Raw genomic sequence first — 21,546 nt, 5'->3', positions numbered from 1 at the left:
AAAATTTTTATTTATCTACTATTCTATTTAAAAGTGAAGGTTTTTTTATCAATTAATTTTAATAAACATTATTTTGATATTTTTCTCTTTTTTCTTTAGCATTTTAATCATCAAAATAAAATTGCTTAAATGTAGTTTCTCAAAGAAAGCTTATTTGCAGAAAAGTATTTCTTAGATAGCGCAGTAACCGATGCTTTTATGAGCATAAAGAAAGAAAAATAGATACTTATGACAGTTCTGTAATTGATTTTTCCACTTCCATCTACTTATCTATCTCTGCTGCTTTTGAAAAGCTACCCCAATTTGCTTACGGCAACAAAACCACCGGATGGTGGTAAACAGATGCGCTCTTATCTAGTATCATATGTGCTAAAGTTGCAGGATTAACGGAATTTAATTACCTTTTAGAGAAAACTTGGTAAACAGTTAGAAAAGCTGTAAGGAATGCATATTTCTCATTCTTATAATGTGAGTGATTGATGGATAATGATTCTTTTTTAAGGGATAATCAACATTTTTCCCACGCGAAACTTGATAATTACACTTTAACCCATGCCTGGAGATGGGAAAATTCAGTGAACTCATGATCTAATTTCCTTCAAACAAATACCTTCATTTTATAAAGGCAAATGAATAAATTTTTTATTGAATTAAAAAAAAAGACAAATTAAGGAATAATTAAACAGACAGTTATTTGTTTACACAAATGATATAACAAAGTATTTGACATTCGCATTGGTCTGTGAATATCCATTTTGAACGGATGATTTTTAAGTAAAGTTGATAAAACTGAATCTATTTTTCCCTTGTAGCATATAAATATTACAAACACTTGATAAAGAATATTGGAATTATTATTACGATTTATTTCTTATTTAATACTTTTTTATCGTTGTATTTTAGTCAGTTTTTGAGTTCGCTGTTTTGAGCTGCATTTTAATATAGTTAATGTTTTGATAGCAATAATGGACAAAACCACTTTTTATACAACCATGTCGAATGAGTTTTATCCCAATATATAGTATGTATAAATAAATATATATATATATAGAGAGAGAGAGATTAATTAAAATTATAGTTGTAAATTTTGATAAATTGCCTAAAAGTACACATTTTTATCCTCTAAATCACGTTTGCTAAATGTTAAGCTTTGGGGCGGCAGTCTGTCTTGTAACTCATGTTAACATATAGATAAACACATTAATAATTATATTATTCTTCAGTAAGACTGAAATTACGAACGGGTATCAGCATCTTACTCTAACGTTATTCTGTTGATTTAATATTCATTAAAAAGGACCGAGAAGAGCTATTTGGAAGGCAGCATATAGCAAAATTTTTATTATTTTTATTAATCTGCTTAATAATGAAGATTTTTAACCAAAAAATTTTAATAACATGAGTTTTATATTTTCCCCTTTCTTGTTTGGTATTGTATTCATCAAAGAAAGAAATCGCTTAAAAGTAGCTTCTCAAATAAAGGCAATCGTTTGCAAAAATAAATTCAAGTTAAAATATCGATTTTTGTTTATTCTTTTATTATTTTTTTTATTGGGCTCAATTTTTCATTCGATTGATATGTCTAATTTTTCTGAAAAGGATGTTGCATTATTTACAAAAATTTTAACAGGATTAAATTTATAGATTGGATGTTGTCTCTGAATTAAGTTAGAACATTTATAAGGCAAAAACATATTCGAGATTTCTGAAGGCTAGACCGTTCGACCGAAAGTTGGTTCGTAATTTGAATAATAAATGTTCACTAAGAAAAGTTTTTAAAATTGCAAATAGGTTTTTTTCTTTAAAAATTTATTGACGTTTTAATCCTTCGTCTCAATAACTTCGGAGCGTATTGTTGCATAGAAGTCATTCTTATGCCATTTTAAAATTCAAAATATTAATTATTCAGTGATATCAATTTTATTTCTGTGTAATTTCTTTTCATATTTTAATTAAATATTTGAAAATATTTTAAAGAATATTTTATAATAATACTTTCTAGTACCTTTGTTACAGGGTTTGTCTTAGAAAACGCGAGGCCCAATCTGAAACTATTTTCTATAATACTTATTTCTAGACCATTTTTACTAGTTATATAAAATAACTTTTGTAAAAAAAACACTTTTTAAAAGATATTCTAATTAGTGAATTAAAAGTAGATTTTAAAAAATTTTAATTTATTTTTTTTAAATTTTTAAATTATTGTTACTATTCCCCTTTGGCAACTAGCTGGTTTGCCTAGAATTAACATTTTTAAATATTTTATGTAACTCTCTTAATAGATTCTCAAGCAAAATGTTTTTAAGCTTCAAATTTTTATAAACATATCACCGATACTATTATTGAAGCCTTTCCTTATTCTGTTTGTTCTTCGATGCCTTTCTCTAATTTTCTATGAGCTCTCGTAAAATGTAAACTTGAATTTGAAGCCGGAATTGATAAAACTTCAATAATTACATTTTTTAAAAACCAAACACGTCTTTAAAAAATATATGAGTTCAGAATTAATATCTAATTTGTATTACAGAATATTTACATATTTTATGAATTAAATAAAAACATAATTCAATAATATTTTCTTTGGCCTCGTCATGAAATTTTATTTTTAATTTTGCTTTCTAAAAGATTTAAATGACGTAATATTTTATTTTATTTCATTTAAAAAAGTACTTCTGTAAACGATTATGAAGTCTAAATTTTATACGATCCTTCAGACCTAGGGATCCTATTCAGTAAAATAATCTTGACCGTCTAACGTTTCCATCTTTGCGGCAAATCTGACCGAGTTATAAAGCCTTGAATATCCTTATTTTAGGACAATAAAAAATGTAATTATTTTAGATTGATCAATCTTGGGGAAACTCAGGGCACTGATTTTGTATCTTCGAGGCAGTCAATGGAGTTCCGCATTTTTATAAAACAGTGACATTCAAATTGTCATAATTCACTCAGTTTTGGTCACAAAAGGGCGAACTTTTTTTTTATATAATGTAACAAAATATACATAGAAAAATTATTAAAAGCATGCCTCATATTTAAGTCAACTCAACATGGGAAAATAAACCAAACCTTCATATCAGTGGGAAAAGGCTAAGATGAGGTATTAGGAGCAACAATGTAAATGGTTTCAGTTTCTCTTCAGTAATAAAATACAATGTTGTAAAATAAACTTAAAAACTTTTAAAAAAATAAAAAAAAATTATATGGCAAAAAAATTTTCATCATTAAAAAGATAATGTTTTGAATTTTAAGATGCTGTACAAATTGTTTTTCTGCTATAATATTTTCAGAAATTATTTCAAAAACACCAAAATTTCACAAATTTTAATTAACTGAAAATTCAAAAAATCCCACCGAAATTTCAAATTTCCGCACTGAATATATGTGCAAAATTTGGTTGTTATAGATCAAACGATTTTCCCTGTACAGTACCAATACAAACACACACAAATTTATCTTTATAATTAGTGCAGATTATATGCATTATGTAATTTAAAAATAAATTGTTTTTTTTTCTCATATTCAGTACCGGATGACACTACTCATGTGAAATTAAAAATTAAGTAAATTGACAAGTTAATTTCTAGCAAAATTATGTATAGTCATAGAGAATACAAACGTGTAGTGCAATTTTGAACTGTGTCACTTGAGAGGGTGAATAAAAATTCCATAACAAAACTTCATCTTTACAAACATGAAATGCATTATCTACTAATAATAAAGCGTATTATTAGTAGAGCGATCTCTACTAATAATAAAGATCAATATGTGTTTGCGTGTCTGTATATATGGGCGTTGACGCTCTATTAATCAAACCGTAAGACATATAGCTACCAAACTTACTATGTTGGGCGGATGAAACGTGCACTTCGGAGCAATTTTTTAAAATTTCATTTAGAATTTTAATTAATTAAAAATTAAGCAAGTTCTTGATGTTTTTTCCCCTCGATAACTTTCGAAAATATTACAGTATAAATGTTATTTTTATATATTCAGAAATTTTTTTTTCAATGATTGTAATTTTTTGCAGTATAAATATTTTTTTCATATTTAATCAATTTTCTAAAAATATTTTAGGCACATTTTCCTGCAAAAATCTTAAGAATTCTGAGCAAATAGTAAGCGTATCAAGAATAATTATACAAAAGCATAAGAATTCTTGATGAACACCAAAGTTATTATTAAATTTGCAAAAAAATGTTCAGTTTTCGTTTTACTGTGCGAATTATTATTCTGCCCTTTAAAAAAATTATGACTGGCAAAGCTGATCTCAGGAAAATAAGCAATATAATTATCTAATTCTGCAAAAAAAAAAAAAAAAAATTCTGAAAAATTTACATTTAAAATATTTTTAATATGAAGAAAAATGCCAATTTTTGTTTTGCTCTAGGTTAGAAATTAGATTGTATTGTTAAAAGACTAAAAATATCAAAGTGCATCCACGATGGTTAGTGGCTTTGGCAGAAAATAAGGAAAATGCATAGTAAAATGAATAGAATCATAGAAGTCTTCTAATATAATATTTATTATAGACTATCTATCAAAATTTGAAGCTTATAAATAATTTGCTTAAGAAGCTATTAAGACCCAGTTATGTAAAGTATTTAATTGAAAATTTTAGCGGTCATTAACGTTGGCTAGCCAGTTATTAGGTGACTAGTATTAAATAAAATGTTGCTATAGATATAACTCAGCAATAGAATGGAAATCACAAATAGAAATTAATGCTAAATAGAAAATGATTAAAACGTGTTTTTCACACGGATTAATAAACCAAACATACTCGTAAATTTATATATAATTTAAAACATATGCTTTAATTTTTAATTCATGAATACACATAAGCTAGCCAACAAATGGACAAAATACTATTTGTAATAAGTAAATAGGTCACTATACTATTTATTTCAGTGACTTAACAAAGATTTATGAAAATTCTTTATTTGGTACAAAAAGAAAATTGAAATGCAAGAACATTGTCAGAAATAAATAATTTTTAGGACTTATATAAAAAAATAATTGAAAATTCATAGATCATTATTGTCGTTTATTATTAGGGAGCAATTTTTCTTGTTTTTATTTCCTTTTGCGAACTTTTTATATAAATCCGAAATCCAGTTGATTTCAGATCCAATCGATATATCTGCCCAACAATTTAAGCGTCCTTGCTGAATTAATGATCGTAAGTTTGTTTTATAATTAATGATTTAATGATCGTAAGTTTGTTTTATAATTAATGATTTAATGATCGTATGTTTTATAATTAATGATTTAATGATCGTAATTAATTTCAAGTTGGAAAACTTTCTTTCTATAAATGCTAAAGAAACTGAAACTGTCAAGAGAATCCGTAGATGAATATATAAATTTGAAATGCGTCTTATCTGTTACCACAAGCCAGAAATTTAAAATTTTCATGGTTTTATTTTTATTTTTAATTTTATTTTATTTCCAAAGGCATTCTTCAATTTCCTCACAAAGCATTCAACTATCATATTTTCATTCAAAAAAGAAATCGGATTGGGATTTTTTCCCCTTCTGCAAATTATTTCACGAAAAAAAACTATATTATTCCAAATGTTCCCATTAATGACATATGGATAAATGCGTCTTGTTAAAATGGTGATTAATAAATAAAAATGTTGATAGAATATCCATATCTACGATAATAAAAAAAAGTTTTAAAAATTAAAAAAAAAAAAAAACTTATTTTTGTGAGCATTTGAGCTTGCAAAAGTTAAAATAAAATTCTTAAAAATAAACTTTCAGGATTACAGGAGAATTCGAATTAAGAACAAATATCTTGTTTTTGAATAAATTCAGTGCAGTATAATAATTTCATAAATTCACATTACCTAGTTAAAAGGCTTTTATTTAAAAATTCCTTTATTCAAATTTTATAGAAAACACCACTTTTATAATGAACCAGAATCCAATGCATAAAATGCTAATTATTTTTTAAAGAAGAAATGCCTTGAAATTTTTATTTTCTGCTCATGAAAAGTTTCGCCACAGATCCATTAGTAAATAGCATGTTAAGTGGACTAGAAGTTAATAATTTCCGTTGCTGAAGAGTTTTAACTTTCTGAATTCTTCTAAATTGTAAATTCTAAAAAAAGATAGAAACAATGATAGACAAAAAACTGGTAACAATGATGGAAACAGAAAAAAAAAAAAAAAAAGCTGATACAAAATTAGTAGTAACATTGAAAACGGCTTTGAGCTTTTTTTTTTCAACAGTGAAATATATATTGTTGCAAAATACGTTTAAAATATATTTCAAAAAATTTATTAAATATTGTAAAAAAAATTGTATGATAAACAAATTTGGTATCATTAAAAGGATATATATATATATATATATATATATATATATATATATATATATATATATATATATATATATATATATATATATATATATATATATATATATATATATATATATATATATATATATTAATTTTATAATGCTATAAAAACTATTTTTCTACTGTAAACTTTTAAAAAGTTATCCCGAATAAAGACCAATATTTCGCTTAATTTTTAATTAATTAAAAAATTTTTAATCACTCTGAAAAGCACATTTTTACCCACCAAACTAAATATTTGCCAAATTTGATTGATACATGTCAAAAAGACTGGTTTGTAAAGTCAACACATGTACAGACAGACAGAAGCTTTTTCCTTATGTTTAAGTATCAAAATTTAGTTAAAATACCAATACATTTTCTCACTAAACATTCTTGCCAGCAGGCTTATGCGTTTTTAGCAAAGACTAATCACTCTCTAGCCCTTTCTTCAATGAGCAAGAATGATTTATTGGACGTTTAACTCGTACGGAAATGTCTGGTCCCAATACCCTTCTCGTGACCCCCCTTTTTTTCCCCTACTAAATAGACAAAGTAGCTGTAAATTTTATGTTACGAACATACAATACCCTTCGTAAAAAGACTACTAGGATTCTTTTATGTTTGTTAAGGTCCATGGCAAGGCGGAAGAAAAATTAACCCTGTATGCAGGAAATAAGAAAGAGACCTTATGAACGTCGCCCAATTGGAAGCAATCGACTAAAGACCGATCCTGCTTAATTCTTGGTCTTATACTCAAGAATGTGTTTGATATTGTCGATATTAAACACCATTTTTATTTACTTTATTGCTGTTGTAATTAAGGAAAAAGAACAATATAAAGATAGATTAAAATGAAACCTAAAATATTATTATACTACGATATTTCGAATTAAAGGTTCGAATCACCTTAATATTTATATTTTGTAAAATTTCTATGATAAATTTGAAAAGAGAATATAAGTAGTCTATAGAAAATATAAGGATCTCTTTGATCTGCCGTCAAAGACATTTTTTTCCTTAATCTGTTCTCTCCTAGCAGATAACAAGTGGTCAAGATCAAATTACATGATGTCATTGATACCGGATAAGATTAATGTATTAATCATTGGAAGGAGTAATAGGATTTAATTGAACAAAATTAAAACACAGTGCCTGAAAATTTGCCATTGTAGGATATCCCCTTTCCGAAAACTAAGAGAACTGCTCCACTTCGGGCTCCTTCATGGTTTTTTTTTTCTATCATTTTTCCTGATAGGTTTTCCAATATCCTTCTATTGATAGCGTTTGTAAAAGTCATAACAATAGTTTTTGATGCAAATTTAATTGAATTTTTTATTTCTTAAGATTTGAAGTCTGATTGGAAGAATTTACTTGATAAAATCAAATATCATAAATCCCATTATGGGTTTGAAGGGGTTTATACATTCCAGCTTATTTTCATCAAATAATCTACAAACAAGTTCATTACATTTTCAGAGAATAAAAGCAGATTATTCAAAGAATAGTAGTTGATCAGAAAAGATATGTAGAAATTTATAGAACAATTAAAGGTCCATGCTACACACTCAACATTAATATAACAATATAGGCGCATACCCGGCTGCTGAACATAAATGCTAAATAGAGAATCAGTCAATAAATAGTAATTTTAGATTTTAAGAGGAGTCGGTGCATAATTAAGCAGGTATTCCATGTATGACATAGCTAGAGCCGAAGAAGAAACATGAGCTCTAATGTTAGCTGACTATTTAATATATAAACACCACGTTCCCCAATGATAAGTAGACTGTTTTGTTTCACATTGAAAACACATTTACATTATAAGGATGATTATTGTTAGATATATACTTTGGAAACGAAATCGAAATAATTAGGGATGTACCAGCTGCTTTCGGTGACCAGCTGGTCTGTCCATCATACATTTAGTATTACTTTAATTATGTCAATTAAAGTATTTGCAATAAATTTAATTTTTGTTAAATTAATGCATGAATTGCAAAAAAATAACAAATTATATATAGTTGTAAATTATTATAAAAAATACTGTTTATGAGAATTTTTTTTAATACTTAATTTTAGTTTAATTATTCTTTAATTCTTAGTTTTTTAGGAGAATTACTGTTTAAGCAAACTATAATATATAAATAATTAACATAACCTTCGAAAAGAATTATCTTGCAGTTGATAGAGGACTTATTTAATGATTGAGCTAAGAAGTAAATATATTAAAACTAATAGAAAGTTAATTTTTAAAATTGCTTTTCATTAAATGATAGAAAAAAGCCATAAAAAGCTGGTCAAATAAAAAAATCAACTGCATTTTATTAGGAAAAAAAAAAAAAGATGATGCTCCAGTTATACCTAATTTTTAATTTTATGTTAACCTAAAATAAATGAAATAAAATAAATAAAAAATAAATAATAGAAATGAAAATAATAAAGTAGATCTGAATCTTCATCCAAAATATTATAGAAAGCCAAGATTGTAGATTTTAATTGTTTAGTTTTATATTATCTTTAAAAAATTAAAATGACAATAATATGCGCATAAAATTGTATTGAATATCACTGCAATGTGCTCATATAGAAGTATAGTTTACTAAACCAATGAAAAATATTTTTGAAAAATAAGTTTAAAAGTATTTTGAAGAATACTAAGATCAAAAAAGAAAAATATTGAATGGAATTAAAAAAAAAAAAAAAAGATAACTGAAAAACTAATTTTTTAAAAATTTAAAATGTTTTTGGTCAGTGATATGTTTCGAAGTTATAAAGAAAATGCTGGAATTTTGTTAATTTTTTATTGAAATTTTAATTTAATTTTTGAAACAAGATTTCTTAATATTGCTATCTAAGAAATAGCTAATTGCCAGCCAATAAATTTTATTAAGCTCTAAGTCCAACAACCTGCCTCGAAAGATGCAATTTATTGATGGCATGCCAGCCTATAAATTTTATTATATTAAAAGTATGAATAATTTTATCTCATATTTTTTAACAAAGAAAAATCGTTCAGCTTTGATTGAAAAATGAAAATGATTTGTTTTTCATTTACGATATTGCTAAAAATCCAAAATTTAAAAATTTGTTAAAATAAAGACTATCATAAGATTTTATAATTAAAAAGATATATGTCTAAATATACTTTTATTTTAAAGATGAATTAAAATCTTTTTTTTTTAATTTGGAAACATTTTCGAAAGTTATTGCAGAAAAACTTCAAACTTTTTCGCTGTTTTTAAATAATAAAAATTAAAAAATTGCTCTACCAAACATTACACTTTCCTACCCTAAAAAACATATTTATTCTTCTCTGCATACACAAGCGCACGCTCTCTTTTATTAGAAAAAAAATTTGCATATAGTAAAAAATTTATATATATATATTATATGGAGAGTCCTTGCAGTCAAATGTTATTTCGAATCGCAATAACATAACATTTATTTATTCAAATTTCGCATGAAAATATTTCTATTATTTTCGACTGTTGGTGACGTTTTCTTTCAAATGAAAAATAATTATACAATAATAAAATAAAAAATAATAAATAAATACATTTATATTTTCAATATGTTATTTAATAAATAATAATTTTTAACAAATGACTTAAAAAATTCTTAATAAATAAATACATTTTAATAATAATAAAGAATTTATTTACATCAAAATCAATTTAAAATAAAAAAAAATTATGATGAATTTCTGAAAGAATTTGAAAGAAACGAGTAAAGTTTCAGAAAGAGTAAAAGAAACGAAACAGTTTGACGATTCCAAGTTTTGGCGGAATAAAATAAAAAACAAAATCGCGTAATAGGAAATGAAAAAGATTGGCATAATTCGCCACAAATGTGCTTATTTGCCAAATCTTATAACCCCTATTATAGCTAATCTTGCAATTGGGATAGTTCTTGTTAGCGCCTATAGATGGCTGTAGACTGCTGGCGCCGTCTACAGGCACTAATTGGAACTTAGCTTGATCCTCCAATACGTCCTCCGGTTAACTCTACCCAATAAAAAGTACCCAGCAACATTGATTACTGATGCCAAATCCAAATTATATATATTTACAATATATTGCAGGAGAAACTTTGCTTTTATCACAAGATCAATCGTTTTTTTTTTTTGTCTGGATACCTGTTTCGTAAATTTTTGTAATTATTAGATTATTATGACCATTTTTCATCATAATCAATTCAAGTATATTCTAGTTCTCTCACTAAAAACACTTATCCACTTTGCTAATCTGTCAACTGAGCAAAGCAAGGAGCAACAGCTCGAATATGACGTAGAGAGTTACGTCAGCCAATGGAATAATCAGAGCTAAATTTTCAATCAAATGGCAACGATATCGGTCAGATATAACGTCGTGAAAGTTGCAAGTGTTTTATGTTGAATATACGTTTCTTCGCTTAGTTAAAAAAAAAAAAAAAAAGTTTTCCTCTTGATGTTCTTTATTTGATATGATTTAACTGTATTGTTCAAAAGTGCCTGTTTCTTACAAAAATAATTTGAATACTTTTATTATTTGCGTGCTTTGAACACGATCAATTAGAGGTAAGACTTGCTGAATTATAGATTAAACGTCCTTGTAGGAATCGGATTTTATTTTTATTTCAGAAATATATTTTTTTAAATATAGTGTAATTTAACTTGGAAATTTTCATGCTATTTAATTAAAAGTTCAAAAAAATAGTAGTTGTGTATCATCGATACTTCTTTCACTACTCATTATATAAACTGTTTTCTTATATTCATTTACATGGCATTTAGATTATTAACTTGATGTATCTTGAAATAAATTACTTAGCAATCTAATGAACTGAATATAAAATGTATACCAAATTTGGTTCTTTCTGAGAATATTTCTTGAAAAGTTGCCCCCTCCTTATTATTTCTTTTATTCTTAAAATGTATTTGATATCAATTTAAAATTTTATATAGTTATGAAATCTGTCTGTTGTTAAGATATATAGAATAGTCTGTATTATTAAGGTATATAGAAATAATGGAGGAAACTTCTTAGACATTTTTAATTTAAAAATGCATTTAAAAGTTTGGAATTTTAAGAGCAAGGACATTTAGAATAGTATAAATTGTATAATTAGATTCAGTATTTAGTACTGGATATTTGATTTTAAATTATTTTATTATTTGTCTATGGAATTGAGATTTTTTTTTCTTACATATGTGTAGCTTTGTTGGACCTGGAAAATCTTTGTGCTACTCAGGTAATTTGTTGTTCCAAACATTATATTTCACTTCATTTTTATGTTTCCATTAAAATTATTTTTGCGAAAAGAAATTGATTTTGACAATTAAAGTAATGTGTGCTTATTTATTTATCCTTATTTTAAATATTAATTCTTGTGAAATCTTAGAATTAAAAAAAATAATTGAAGTGATAATGTAATATATATATAATATTTTATTTCTTTATAAATACAGAATTTCCTTATAAAAGTTCATATTTGAAGTGATTTTACTCTTATAACTTCTACTTTTTAATTTTTATTCGATACAAAGGTTGAAGCAATTTGTGACTAATTTACTTTTTAAATTATTTGCAAGGTTTTGTTTGTAGTAATTAAAAATCAAAACTATATAATTTAATTTTTATTGATAAAAAAGTTGGGTGTAACTATAAGTCATTTTCCCTCGCAATATAATGCTTAACAATGATCTTGACTTGCAAAATTTGTTAAAAAAAAAAAAAAAACAAAAAAAAACATTCTTAATTTAACTATTCTTGATTGCTTGTAAAAATTTTAAATGTGTGGAAGAAAAACTTTATTGAATAATACTATAATTATTATATGTTTAATAATTAAGTATTAGACCTTAATTATTCTGATACAATATAATATATTGTACTTGATTCAATTTCTTTTGCATGAATATATATATAATATAATGTCTTTTTGTTGTGTTAAATATTCTTACTTAAAATTAATTTTTCTATTTCATTTCTTTGTTCCATAAAAATGGCTTCCTCAACAAACTGAATGTTCATGGAGTGGAACTGCCTGTAAAGAAAAACCCTTTGCAGAATTTCTCCTGGTCTTTTCCAGATTGTATTGAAACAATATCTATCAATGTTTTGACACAATTTTTTAAATAAAAAAATAATTAAAATATAAAATAAAAGTCTTAAAAAATCTAAAAAATAGTCTATTTGTATCAGATGATGTGCTACATTACTGAATCGTATTTCTACAGCCAGAAATAAAAATTTAAAAGAAAAAGATTTTGAAGAGGCGAGTATAACTCATTTTCTCTTTTATCTCTGGTAAGAATAGAAATAAAGCAAATTTCATCCTTTAATAATTACGCTTTTTAATTGATTGTAAATTTTTATATTTATATATGTACATTCTATGAAATTAAGTAATTCATTTATTATCTTGACAAAAATTAACTTCAATATGATGTCTTGTGATGGCCCATAATGCATTTTAATTGTTTTCTAATTCTACATTGTAATTTGTCAGTCATCTGAGAAATTATATACATCTACTACATAAATACCTAACAACCCATGTCTACTGATATGCGTTATAATCGCTGCAAGGTTAAGCTGATTTGAAAAAGTATTAACCGAGAAACAATCTTCGAATTTCAAATTTTATTTATTTACTTTCATTGTGTTATAAAATTAGTTCTAACCTTTGATGGCAAATCTATAAAGCCCCCCCCCTCTTTTTTTAAGCATGTATCATTGGCAACTCCTGTTAGAATTCTGCAATAACATTAGTGGAAAAAAAAGAAAGAAAATGACTAATTTCTATCTGCTATTTGAACTTATTAGACTTCTGATTCCCTTCTTAAATTATAATACATGCACTTATATCTTTTCTACTCAGCATTTTCCATATGCCAAGAGTCTTCAGATTAATATAAAAAATGTAATTGCAATGTTAAATGTTCATTAATTTGTTGCATTAATTTTTTAAATTAATTTATTGTTTTTAATATTAAACACATTTAACATTTTTTATTATGAAACAATTATTATATATATACTCTATAAAATTTTTTTGGTATTATTTTGGATTATGTTGAGTAAATCGATCAGATTTGTATGTACATAGATATCATTGCTTCAATTTTGGATTTTGCCAATTGTTTCTGAGTGGATTATAACAAGTACTTAAGTAGCGCTGTATTTACCTTAGGAACATATGAATTATATTGAAAATGATTTTTAACAATTCATTTGAATAGGTTTATTTTTGTTTTCGTATGTATATTATTAGAGTTGTTAGAACTGAAATGCTTTAAATTGGTTTTGGTATATTTATCTGACTTTTAAAACTATTTGTAAATTACTAATATGTATTTGTGTGATCAATTTGTAAATTTTTGCATTACTAAATTGTAAATAAATATTTTAGGTGAATAAAGAGAAGAATAGAGAGCTGTAAGAAAATTGCGAAGAAAAGAAAAATAAGCAAGATGGCTACCCAGAGCAGTCTGCAAGATTGCTACTTCTATTTTTATTCGTCTTGTGCAAAAGTATGATTTGATTTTGTTTGTTTTTAATGAAATGTTCATTTTTAAATCCTAAATTCTGCAGGGCTGCCATGTTACTTGGAAAACTGTAAAAGCACAATGAATTTCAAAATCAACAGATTAAACTGGAAAAAAATGTTGGGAAATTCAAAAAAATTCATAAAACTGGGAAAGTATAGGGAATTTTAAGTTTCCTAGTTTTTTTTTTTTTTTTTTTTTTCCCCTCCCTATCTAAAATGAGATTTTTGAATTGCAACAAATGAGCATGCTCAAGATTTCTGTAACTGCGTAAAAGAATACTGGCGGGAACACTAAATCTGCAAAAAGTGGTGTTTAGTATACTATATTTGATTTTATTGAATGGTTTGTTTATTATTTGAGAAGCTGTCAGCTTATTCCAAGTGGATTAAAGAATTTTTGAAACAACAAGTTGCTCAACATGCATATTTAACATGGATTGAACAGATAAAAATATCAATCCTGACTTTGCTGAAGGGATTAGAGAAGTACTGCAAAATCTATTGGCTGCAAAAAGCTTTTTTTTATAAGAATATAATAAGTTTAAGTAAAATGGGAAAATAGGCATTTGCTAATGATGCGGAAATAAGAAAATATATAAGCTATGTGGCGGTTCATAAAAGCCATCATTAATATTAAACTTTGTATCTAAAAGGAATACAGGAGAAAAGGATACTTCAAGCCTGAAAACATCAAATTTAATGCTCAGAAATAAGCCGATTTTGCAGTTTTTAGTTCAAGAACTGATATTTTATCAGCATTAAAACTTGTTGCGTCACATTCTTTCTTTTATGCATTCAATGATATATCTAAAATATTTTAATAAATAAAATACAAAAATATCGTATCTTAGTACCCAAATACATATATTGGTAAAAATGTAAAAAAAAAAAAAAAAAGAAAAAAAAAGAAAGAAAGAAAAGAAAAAAGAAGAAGAGATCTTGCTTTGGAATATTTTTTGTTAAGTAATTATTAAAGTGGTTTTTGTCATGATAATAAAAATGTTTTTTGTTTTATTTCACCTGAGTTCTGGATTTTTTGCAGTTTACAGTTAAAGAGCATGAGAGGTAATGTATCCCTCCTTTTCATAATATATAAATTTTGTCTTTCTAAATTCTAGATAATAAATAAAGCAAATTTTTTTGTATGTTAATATAAACCTTCTTTTAATATGCTATTATTTCAAATAATGTTAAATTGTTGCCCCTTTCTTTGCTTTTTCCACTACTTTTAATCACATTGCATTATAACTAGAACATGAGCACTATTCCTGCATTTCCTCATTTCTTGAATGTTAAGAAAGATTTTAAAGAAAGTGGTTTAATTTCATTCAGTAGTTTTTAAAATTGTATTTTCTTTTGTTTATATTTAATTCAATCCTGGGATAGTCGCAATATATTTTGATTGAAAGTAAGATCCTACTTTGAAAAGGTAAAAAATTCCTGCTATAAGTTCATCAATATTTACTTGGTATATTATTTAAGTAAAATAACTTTAAAAAATATCTTTAATTGAAAATTAATGTAATAATTTCAAGTAGAATTGTTTTTTGATTCTGTATCCAGTGGCAATCTTTAGGAATTTAAAAATTAAGCTATTTTAGAATAAAAGGAATGTTAAATTCTTTTTATCACTGATAGAAAATTTTGTATTTTAAGATATGCTATTATACTTATCTCCTCTGTGAATATAATCATCCTTGATTAAAATAAAAATTTTGTAAATCTTTCAAAGAAGCTGTTGGAAATTGCAAATATGTTGTAATATGTGAGAAATAAGATAAAAACTATTTTGAGATTTTTAAAAAATAATTTGATTTTATTCACTTTTATTTGCATTTAGCCAATATAAAATGAACTTAATAACAAACCAGCACTATCATTTTATTGAAAGAATATCTGGTCTAGATATATTTGAACCATTGTTGAATAGTAACAAGTTCTTTCTGGGAATTTCTTTCTTTCTGTGGACCTTTCATTTAATTCAAAATTTCTTTTAAATTCAAAAATGCAGTTTATATGATGTGTTTCCCCTAGATTCACACTAGCCTAGTGGTGTGGAATCAAATTGCATAAGAAATTTAAATCACATTTTCATAACTGAATGTATGTAATCAATGAAATTGCTAACTGCTCTGTAATGACATCTCTTCTTTCTTGTCCTCTTTATTTAACTATTTTTTTAAATCTAAAAAATAGTATTGTAATAAGGATTAAATTATTTTGATAAGAATTTTATGTCAAGAAAGGTTAAATTCATGAAATAATATCTATGAAAATTCAGTATAATCTTTGAAATTAAACAAAATTCCCTTAAATAGAAACATTAGCAATCATCAGAATTTTTTTCTTTTGAAGGTAGTTTCTATGTTAATATACATATAAATATATAGTTTGATAGAGGGATAGTTATTCTATGGACCAATTTGGTTCCAACCTTCCAAAGCATTAGCAATTCTAAAGATAAAGCTATATGAGTAGTTTTATTCTTCTATCTTTTCCCAGTTTTAAATTATTTGATTGATGCTTTGTTCAGGCAGGCAGATAACATTTCCTTTGACTTGATTTATCAAATTTTGATGAGAATCTTGGTGACTGCACACCAGATTTTGTTTTTCTAGCTCATTAGCATGTTCGTAGATTAATTTTCAAAATTGTTTTATTAGATACAGGCAGGTCTAAAATTTGGAGATCCATCAAAGTCTAGTTTTTTTTAATAATTATAATGCTTTATGATTGAAATTTGGTGGGGGAGTGGAATAGTCTGTCTACTTACTGGTTTCATGATTGGTTAAAAATGATATATAAAAAGGTTTCTTGTATGTTATTGCTTTTGGAAGTTTCTTCTAAAATCAAATGTGTTCAGTTACATTCTAACGATTTTTAAAACGGAAAATAAAAAATTAAAAGAAAAGAAATGGATTATTCTTGATGTATGTTGGTTTATATTAACTTCCTTATGTGAGTTTTAGAATTACGAGATGGGCATGCATAGTGTAATAGTAAATTTTGTGCAAAATTTATGCAGACATATTTGAATTTGCCAATTTCTGTTGGTGATGGTTCTTATTTTAATGCTATGTGTGTTATTTATGTGTTGAATGTTTTCTTTTCAGGGTGATGAATGTCCTTTCAGGCATTGTGAGCTTGCACTTGGGACAGAAACAGTTTGTTCTCTCTGGAGAGAAGGGAGATGTTTTAGAAGTAACTGTAAATTCCGCCACATGGAAAGTAGGGTAAGTTTTTAAAATTTTTTATTTTGTTTTAGAAATTTTTCTATAATTTTGCTGCTTATAATTTTAAAGTAAGTTGTAAGTTCAGTCTTAGAATATATATATATATATATATATATATATATATATATATATATATATATATATATATAATCAGTGTTTTATCTGTTATGTACTGTATTTCATTAAAATGGATGTGTAAAGACCAAAAATTTAGTGTTTATAGATAGGGTTTGTGATTGCTTCTTTGGGAATTGATGCTTTATAATTGTTATCAGTCATCACATTGAAAGTGTCATAACAGTACTCCAACTTCATCTTGCTATTAAGTTTATTTTGAGACTACTTTATTAGCATTCAAATCATCTATTGGGGGAGCTAGCTAACTGGAATTTACGCCGATAGACCATTCCTGGAGAAATAGGAATGGTCTGGGATTTCTAAGATATTGGAAAAAATCAAGAAAAGTTATTCGAAATATTTTTTTAAAAAAATTTTTGATAATTGTTATAATTTTACTTATAAGCTGGTTTCTTTCCCTCTCCCCTCCCTATAAGTAGAATGGAACATTGCTGATAATTTATGACAATTGGTCATTTTTTGATGTCAGAAATGGAGGTCATTGTAATTTTTTTACATATGCATGACGGTGGAATATTTACATTTAGATTTTTGAGGAACTATAATTTTCTTATGTGTAAGCTCATGAGCATTGTAAGGTTTTTTTTTCTTCTCAAACTTAAAATTGCCAATTTCTGTTTTCTAAGCATTAAATTTTTATTTGAAATTAATTTTAATAAGAAAAAGCTGGTAACTATTTTTTAAAAATTATTTAAGAATGTGCTATGCCATACATAAGAAAAAGAAAATAGAAACAAAATATCTAAGAATTTTAGATACTTTTAAAAAAAATCAAAGAATTTTTTTTATGAAACCTGGAAATAACATGGAAAATTAAACAGCAGAAATGGCAGCCACGCTGTCCTTAGAAGTTATTTTGGCATTACTGCTCTCATATAGCTGTTCTTCATACTTCTCTCTGCCATCATTTACCATTTTAGTTATTTCATTATCCACCGGCATTCAAATATTTATGAATTAACATTAGAAGATTAGCATCATCATTCACTCCTGCATTTGTCACATATGAGTTGTGTGAAACACTCACTTTGTGGATACCTGAATATCTGATCTGAATGCTCCAGAAACATCAAATTGAAATTTTGTTCATTTAAACTGAAACCATTGAGTATTTTTTTTTAAAGATTTAAGTTGCCTAATTACTTCAGAATTGATGTAGATAAAATAGAATGTCTTATAGACAAGATTCCAATGAATATATAATAAAATTTCTAGTTTTACATTTTTTGACTTCCTTTTTACTTTTATGGAATTTCCTGCTTATATGGGATGATTCAAAATTGCTCTAAAAACTTTTATGTTGTTTGTGGATGCTACTTTATAAGAAAAATAAATATATAAATTCAGTTTAAAATATCATCCTGCTCTTATTTGTGAAACAAATAGTTCTTGGTGAAGAGAATTTCCCATGAGTGTGTATTCCCCCCCCCCCATATCTTTTAATTACCTCATAGACAAAATATATGTCCGCTGTAGTTGAAATTGAAGAGTGTTTTTATTCGCTCATGCTGCAAGATGAAAAAGGCTTTGCTAATGATCCTTTGAATAAAAGATAGTTTAAAATAAATTGTTGCTTTGGTGAAAATTCAGATTAACTGAGATTTGTTTTCTTTTTGAAATATAACATATCCAATTATAGTTCTTCTGCATCAACATACTCATTCTAGCTAGCTTTCATAATGTTTTAAAAATAATGATTGCCCATGTTCTCAAGTTTACTTATTCCAGTATAGTATTTACTTTCATTTTTTGGGCATATTCTTGACTTACACTTGAAATCATATGGAGCTTTTTTAATTGACTCTATATCTCTTTAATTATATCGTAAAATTTGTAATCTTATCTCCAGTTTGAATATTACAAACATTCATTGTTATCAAAATAATTAATGTGCTTTAATGTTTTGTAAATCTTATGGTCACATACCTATATTTCTATTTTGTAATTCTTTATTCTTTTTTTTTTTTTTTTCTTTTTTTTTTCTAGATAAATCGAGCAATGATTCCTTGTTATTGGGAAAATCAGCCTGGTGGTTGCAGAAAGCCTCATTGTGTGTTTCTTCATCGAAAGTTGAGAAATGGTGTTCAAGTGATCAAAGATACTCCGGGGTGTAAGTATTGCTTCAATTGCCTTGAACATAGTACCAAAAAAATTTAATAATTGCTGTTCATTGGAGTATGGGTTTAGCTTAATATTTTAACACTACCAAATGTCTGCCTGTCTTTTACTTGGAATTAAGATTGTTTTGACTCATTTTGACTGTTGTAGATCTCGATAAAATTTCTATCTTTAGTAGGAAGATACAGGGATTGTCCAAAATAATGGAAAGGGTGTTGTGAAAACAGTGACTTCCTTATGTGATAATATATGACTGAATTAAATATTAACTTTTTTTTTTTTTTTGTACTACATTGTTGCTTATTGCTTTAAGGGTGTGTGTATGAGCATATTGTACATCATTGTCTACTTAATTTCATTTCGGGTGAAGCTAAAATGAGAGACTTGTCAGAGTTGTAAAGAGGGCCTATCAAGATGATAATTCTTTAATTTGCTATAATCAAACTGTTCAGTCATGATTTCGTGAACATGAGGATTGAGTTACCCACCATCCGTGATCTGCTTGATCGCTGGATTTGAACATCATAGAGCTCTTGTATGTTTGAGAAGAAAGAGTGAGGTCTTGTTGCCCACTTCCTGCATCTTTCTGGGAATTTGAACAATTTCTGCATAAGGAATGGTGCATCCCGCATTACCATCATGCAGAACTTGCATATGTCCATTTCAAGGAGGATTGAAGTGTTTTTAACTGACAAAGGTGCTCCTACACTATAGAAGGTGTAAAATACTTCTTTTTGTATAGGTTTTCCATTATTTTGGACAACCCCTGTATTACCTGAGTGTAAGAGCAACAATAAAATGTTCTATTGCTTTTAAGATATTAGATGATTTAAAAAAAAATAATTTGAACATACTTTGAGATATAGAAAAAAACCCTCTTGAAATATTAGAAACTTCTGTGATATTGCTTGGATTGATAATATATTTTGAAACCTTTTCAGTAATTCTTCCTACAAGTGATGGTAAAATTTCCCCAAAATTACCTGATTTGAATGAAACTTCCATTGTGCCCAGTAAAACTTCACTTGTAGAAAAAGTGGTTGAGAACAGTGAGGTTCCAGATTCTTCTTTGACTCCAGTTCCTCCTCTTGTTCTCAGTTTTGATGAAGGTGAAGGTAATTGTCTGATTGCATTTTTTTCATAGCATTGCTTTTTGGAATTATAAAATCAATAAAATGCTTCTTGTTTTAATTTAATTGGTATTAATCTGTATATATGAATATATTGAAATAAAAAATTTCAATCATTTTCCTTTAGCTCAAAAATAGTTGCTGCCAAATAAGAATGTTGGCATGAAGTTTCAATTATCCATAGGTGCAGCTCTTGTTAAATTTTATTTAAAGCATCAATCTTGCACTGTGAAGTTAAGGGAAGGGAATTTTACTTTGTGAAAGCTATTGCTTGTGGTTATATATTGTCCGCTATTTACTTGCAGAAAAATACTTAATTTTTTAAAATTTTCTTTAAATTTTTCAAATACTGCTGGTGCAACTGATAAAATTCCTTTTTTAATTATAAAAAGTTGCTCTTTTCTAGTTGTCCCCCCCCCCCCCTGTTTATGGAAGGAGTCTCTTGGAACATAACTTTTGATCATCTTGATGTTTTGATTGTATTATTAGAATTGATAGTAATACAGCTTCTTTCTTGGAATTTGGATTTGTAGTTGTGAATAATATTAGATATGTGCATGCATCCCAAGAATAAAATTTTGGTGTCTTCTTTTTCAAGAGATTTATATCATTACTATAGTTTAAAAATAGATTGTAGCTTCCTGTAATCCCCTCTCCTTCTGTCTGGCCATTAAGGTGTTGCTATATAAAAAATTGCTTTGTTAGGATTTTAAAATAATATTGCTTTTACAGGTCACGGATTTTTTTTTCATGTTTCCATTAAGTTTTAATTAAGTTTAAGACACTAAATTTTACATTGAATGATAAGAGGGAAACATTTTAGGAGGAAAGCATCAGCCCAAGAAATTATAGAAAAATTCTATTTATTAACATTGTATGAATGATACTTATATTTTTAAAACTAAAAAGCATTAAAAAAAAAAAAAAGCAAAATTGCCTTCATTTACATCTTTATAAAATTAGATCTGGTTTTAAACCAGTATTAAGTTTTTACTTCAATTATGCACTTATAATTTTTTTAACATTTACAAAGTCGAATATATA

The 21,546-nt window shown here is 26.3% G+C and overlaps 1 protein-coding gene across 4 annotated transcripts in view; it reads left to right on the top strand.

Moving 5' to 3' along the window:
• The first annotated feature begins 10,717 nt into the window (after positions 1 to 10,717).
• The window catches only part of LOC129980828 (zinc finger CCCH domain-containing protein 11A-like), a 39,002-nt gene continuing 28,173 nt past the window's right edge, over positions 10,718 to 21,546 (top strand). Inside the window, exons 1-7 of one of the 4 annotated variants that reach the window (XM_056091236.1) lie at positions 10,718 to 10,908; positions 11,548 to 11,582; positions 12,571 to 12,608; positions 13,746 to 13,866; positions 16,997 to 17,116; positions 19,241 to 19,364; positions 20,314 to 20,487. In XM_056091236.1, the coding sequence (XP_055947211.1) occupies positions 13,807 to 13,866; positions 16,997 to 17,116; positions 19,241 to 19,364; positions 20,314 to 20,487 (478 nt within the window). In that variant the 5' untranslated portion in view covers positions 10,718 to 10,908; positions 11,548 to 11,582; positions 12,571 to 12,608; positions 13,746 to 13,806. Of the gene's footprint in view, positions 10,909 to 11,547; positions 11,583 to 12,112; positions 12,609 to 13,745; positions 13,867 to 14,925; positions 14,949 to 16,996; positions 17,117 to 19,240; positions 19,365 to 20,313; positions 20,488 to 21,546 lie in introns of those variants that run through there. The other 3 variants (XM_056091235.1, XM_056091234.1, XM_056091237.1) reach the window with 3 other exon arrangements.

The sequence above is a fragment of the Argiope bruennichi genome, chromosome 8, assembly GCF_947563725.1.
Source record: "Argiope bruennichi chromosome 8, qqArgBrue1.1, whole genome shotgun sequence".
NCBI lineage: Eukaryota > Metazoa > Arthropoda > Arachnida > Araneae > Araneidae > Argiope > Argiope bruennichi.
The sequence above is the reverse complement of the archived record's forward strand: the minus strand, read 5'-3'. Positions and strand labels throughout refer to the sequence as shown.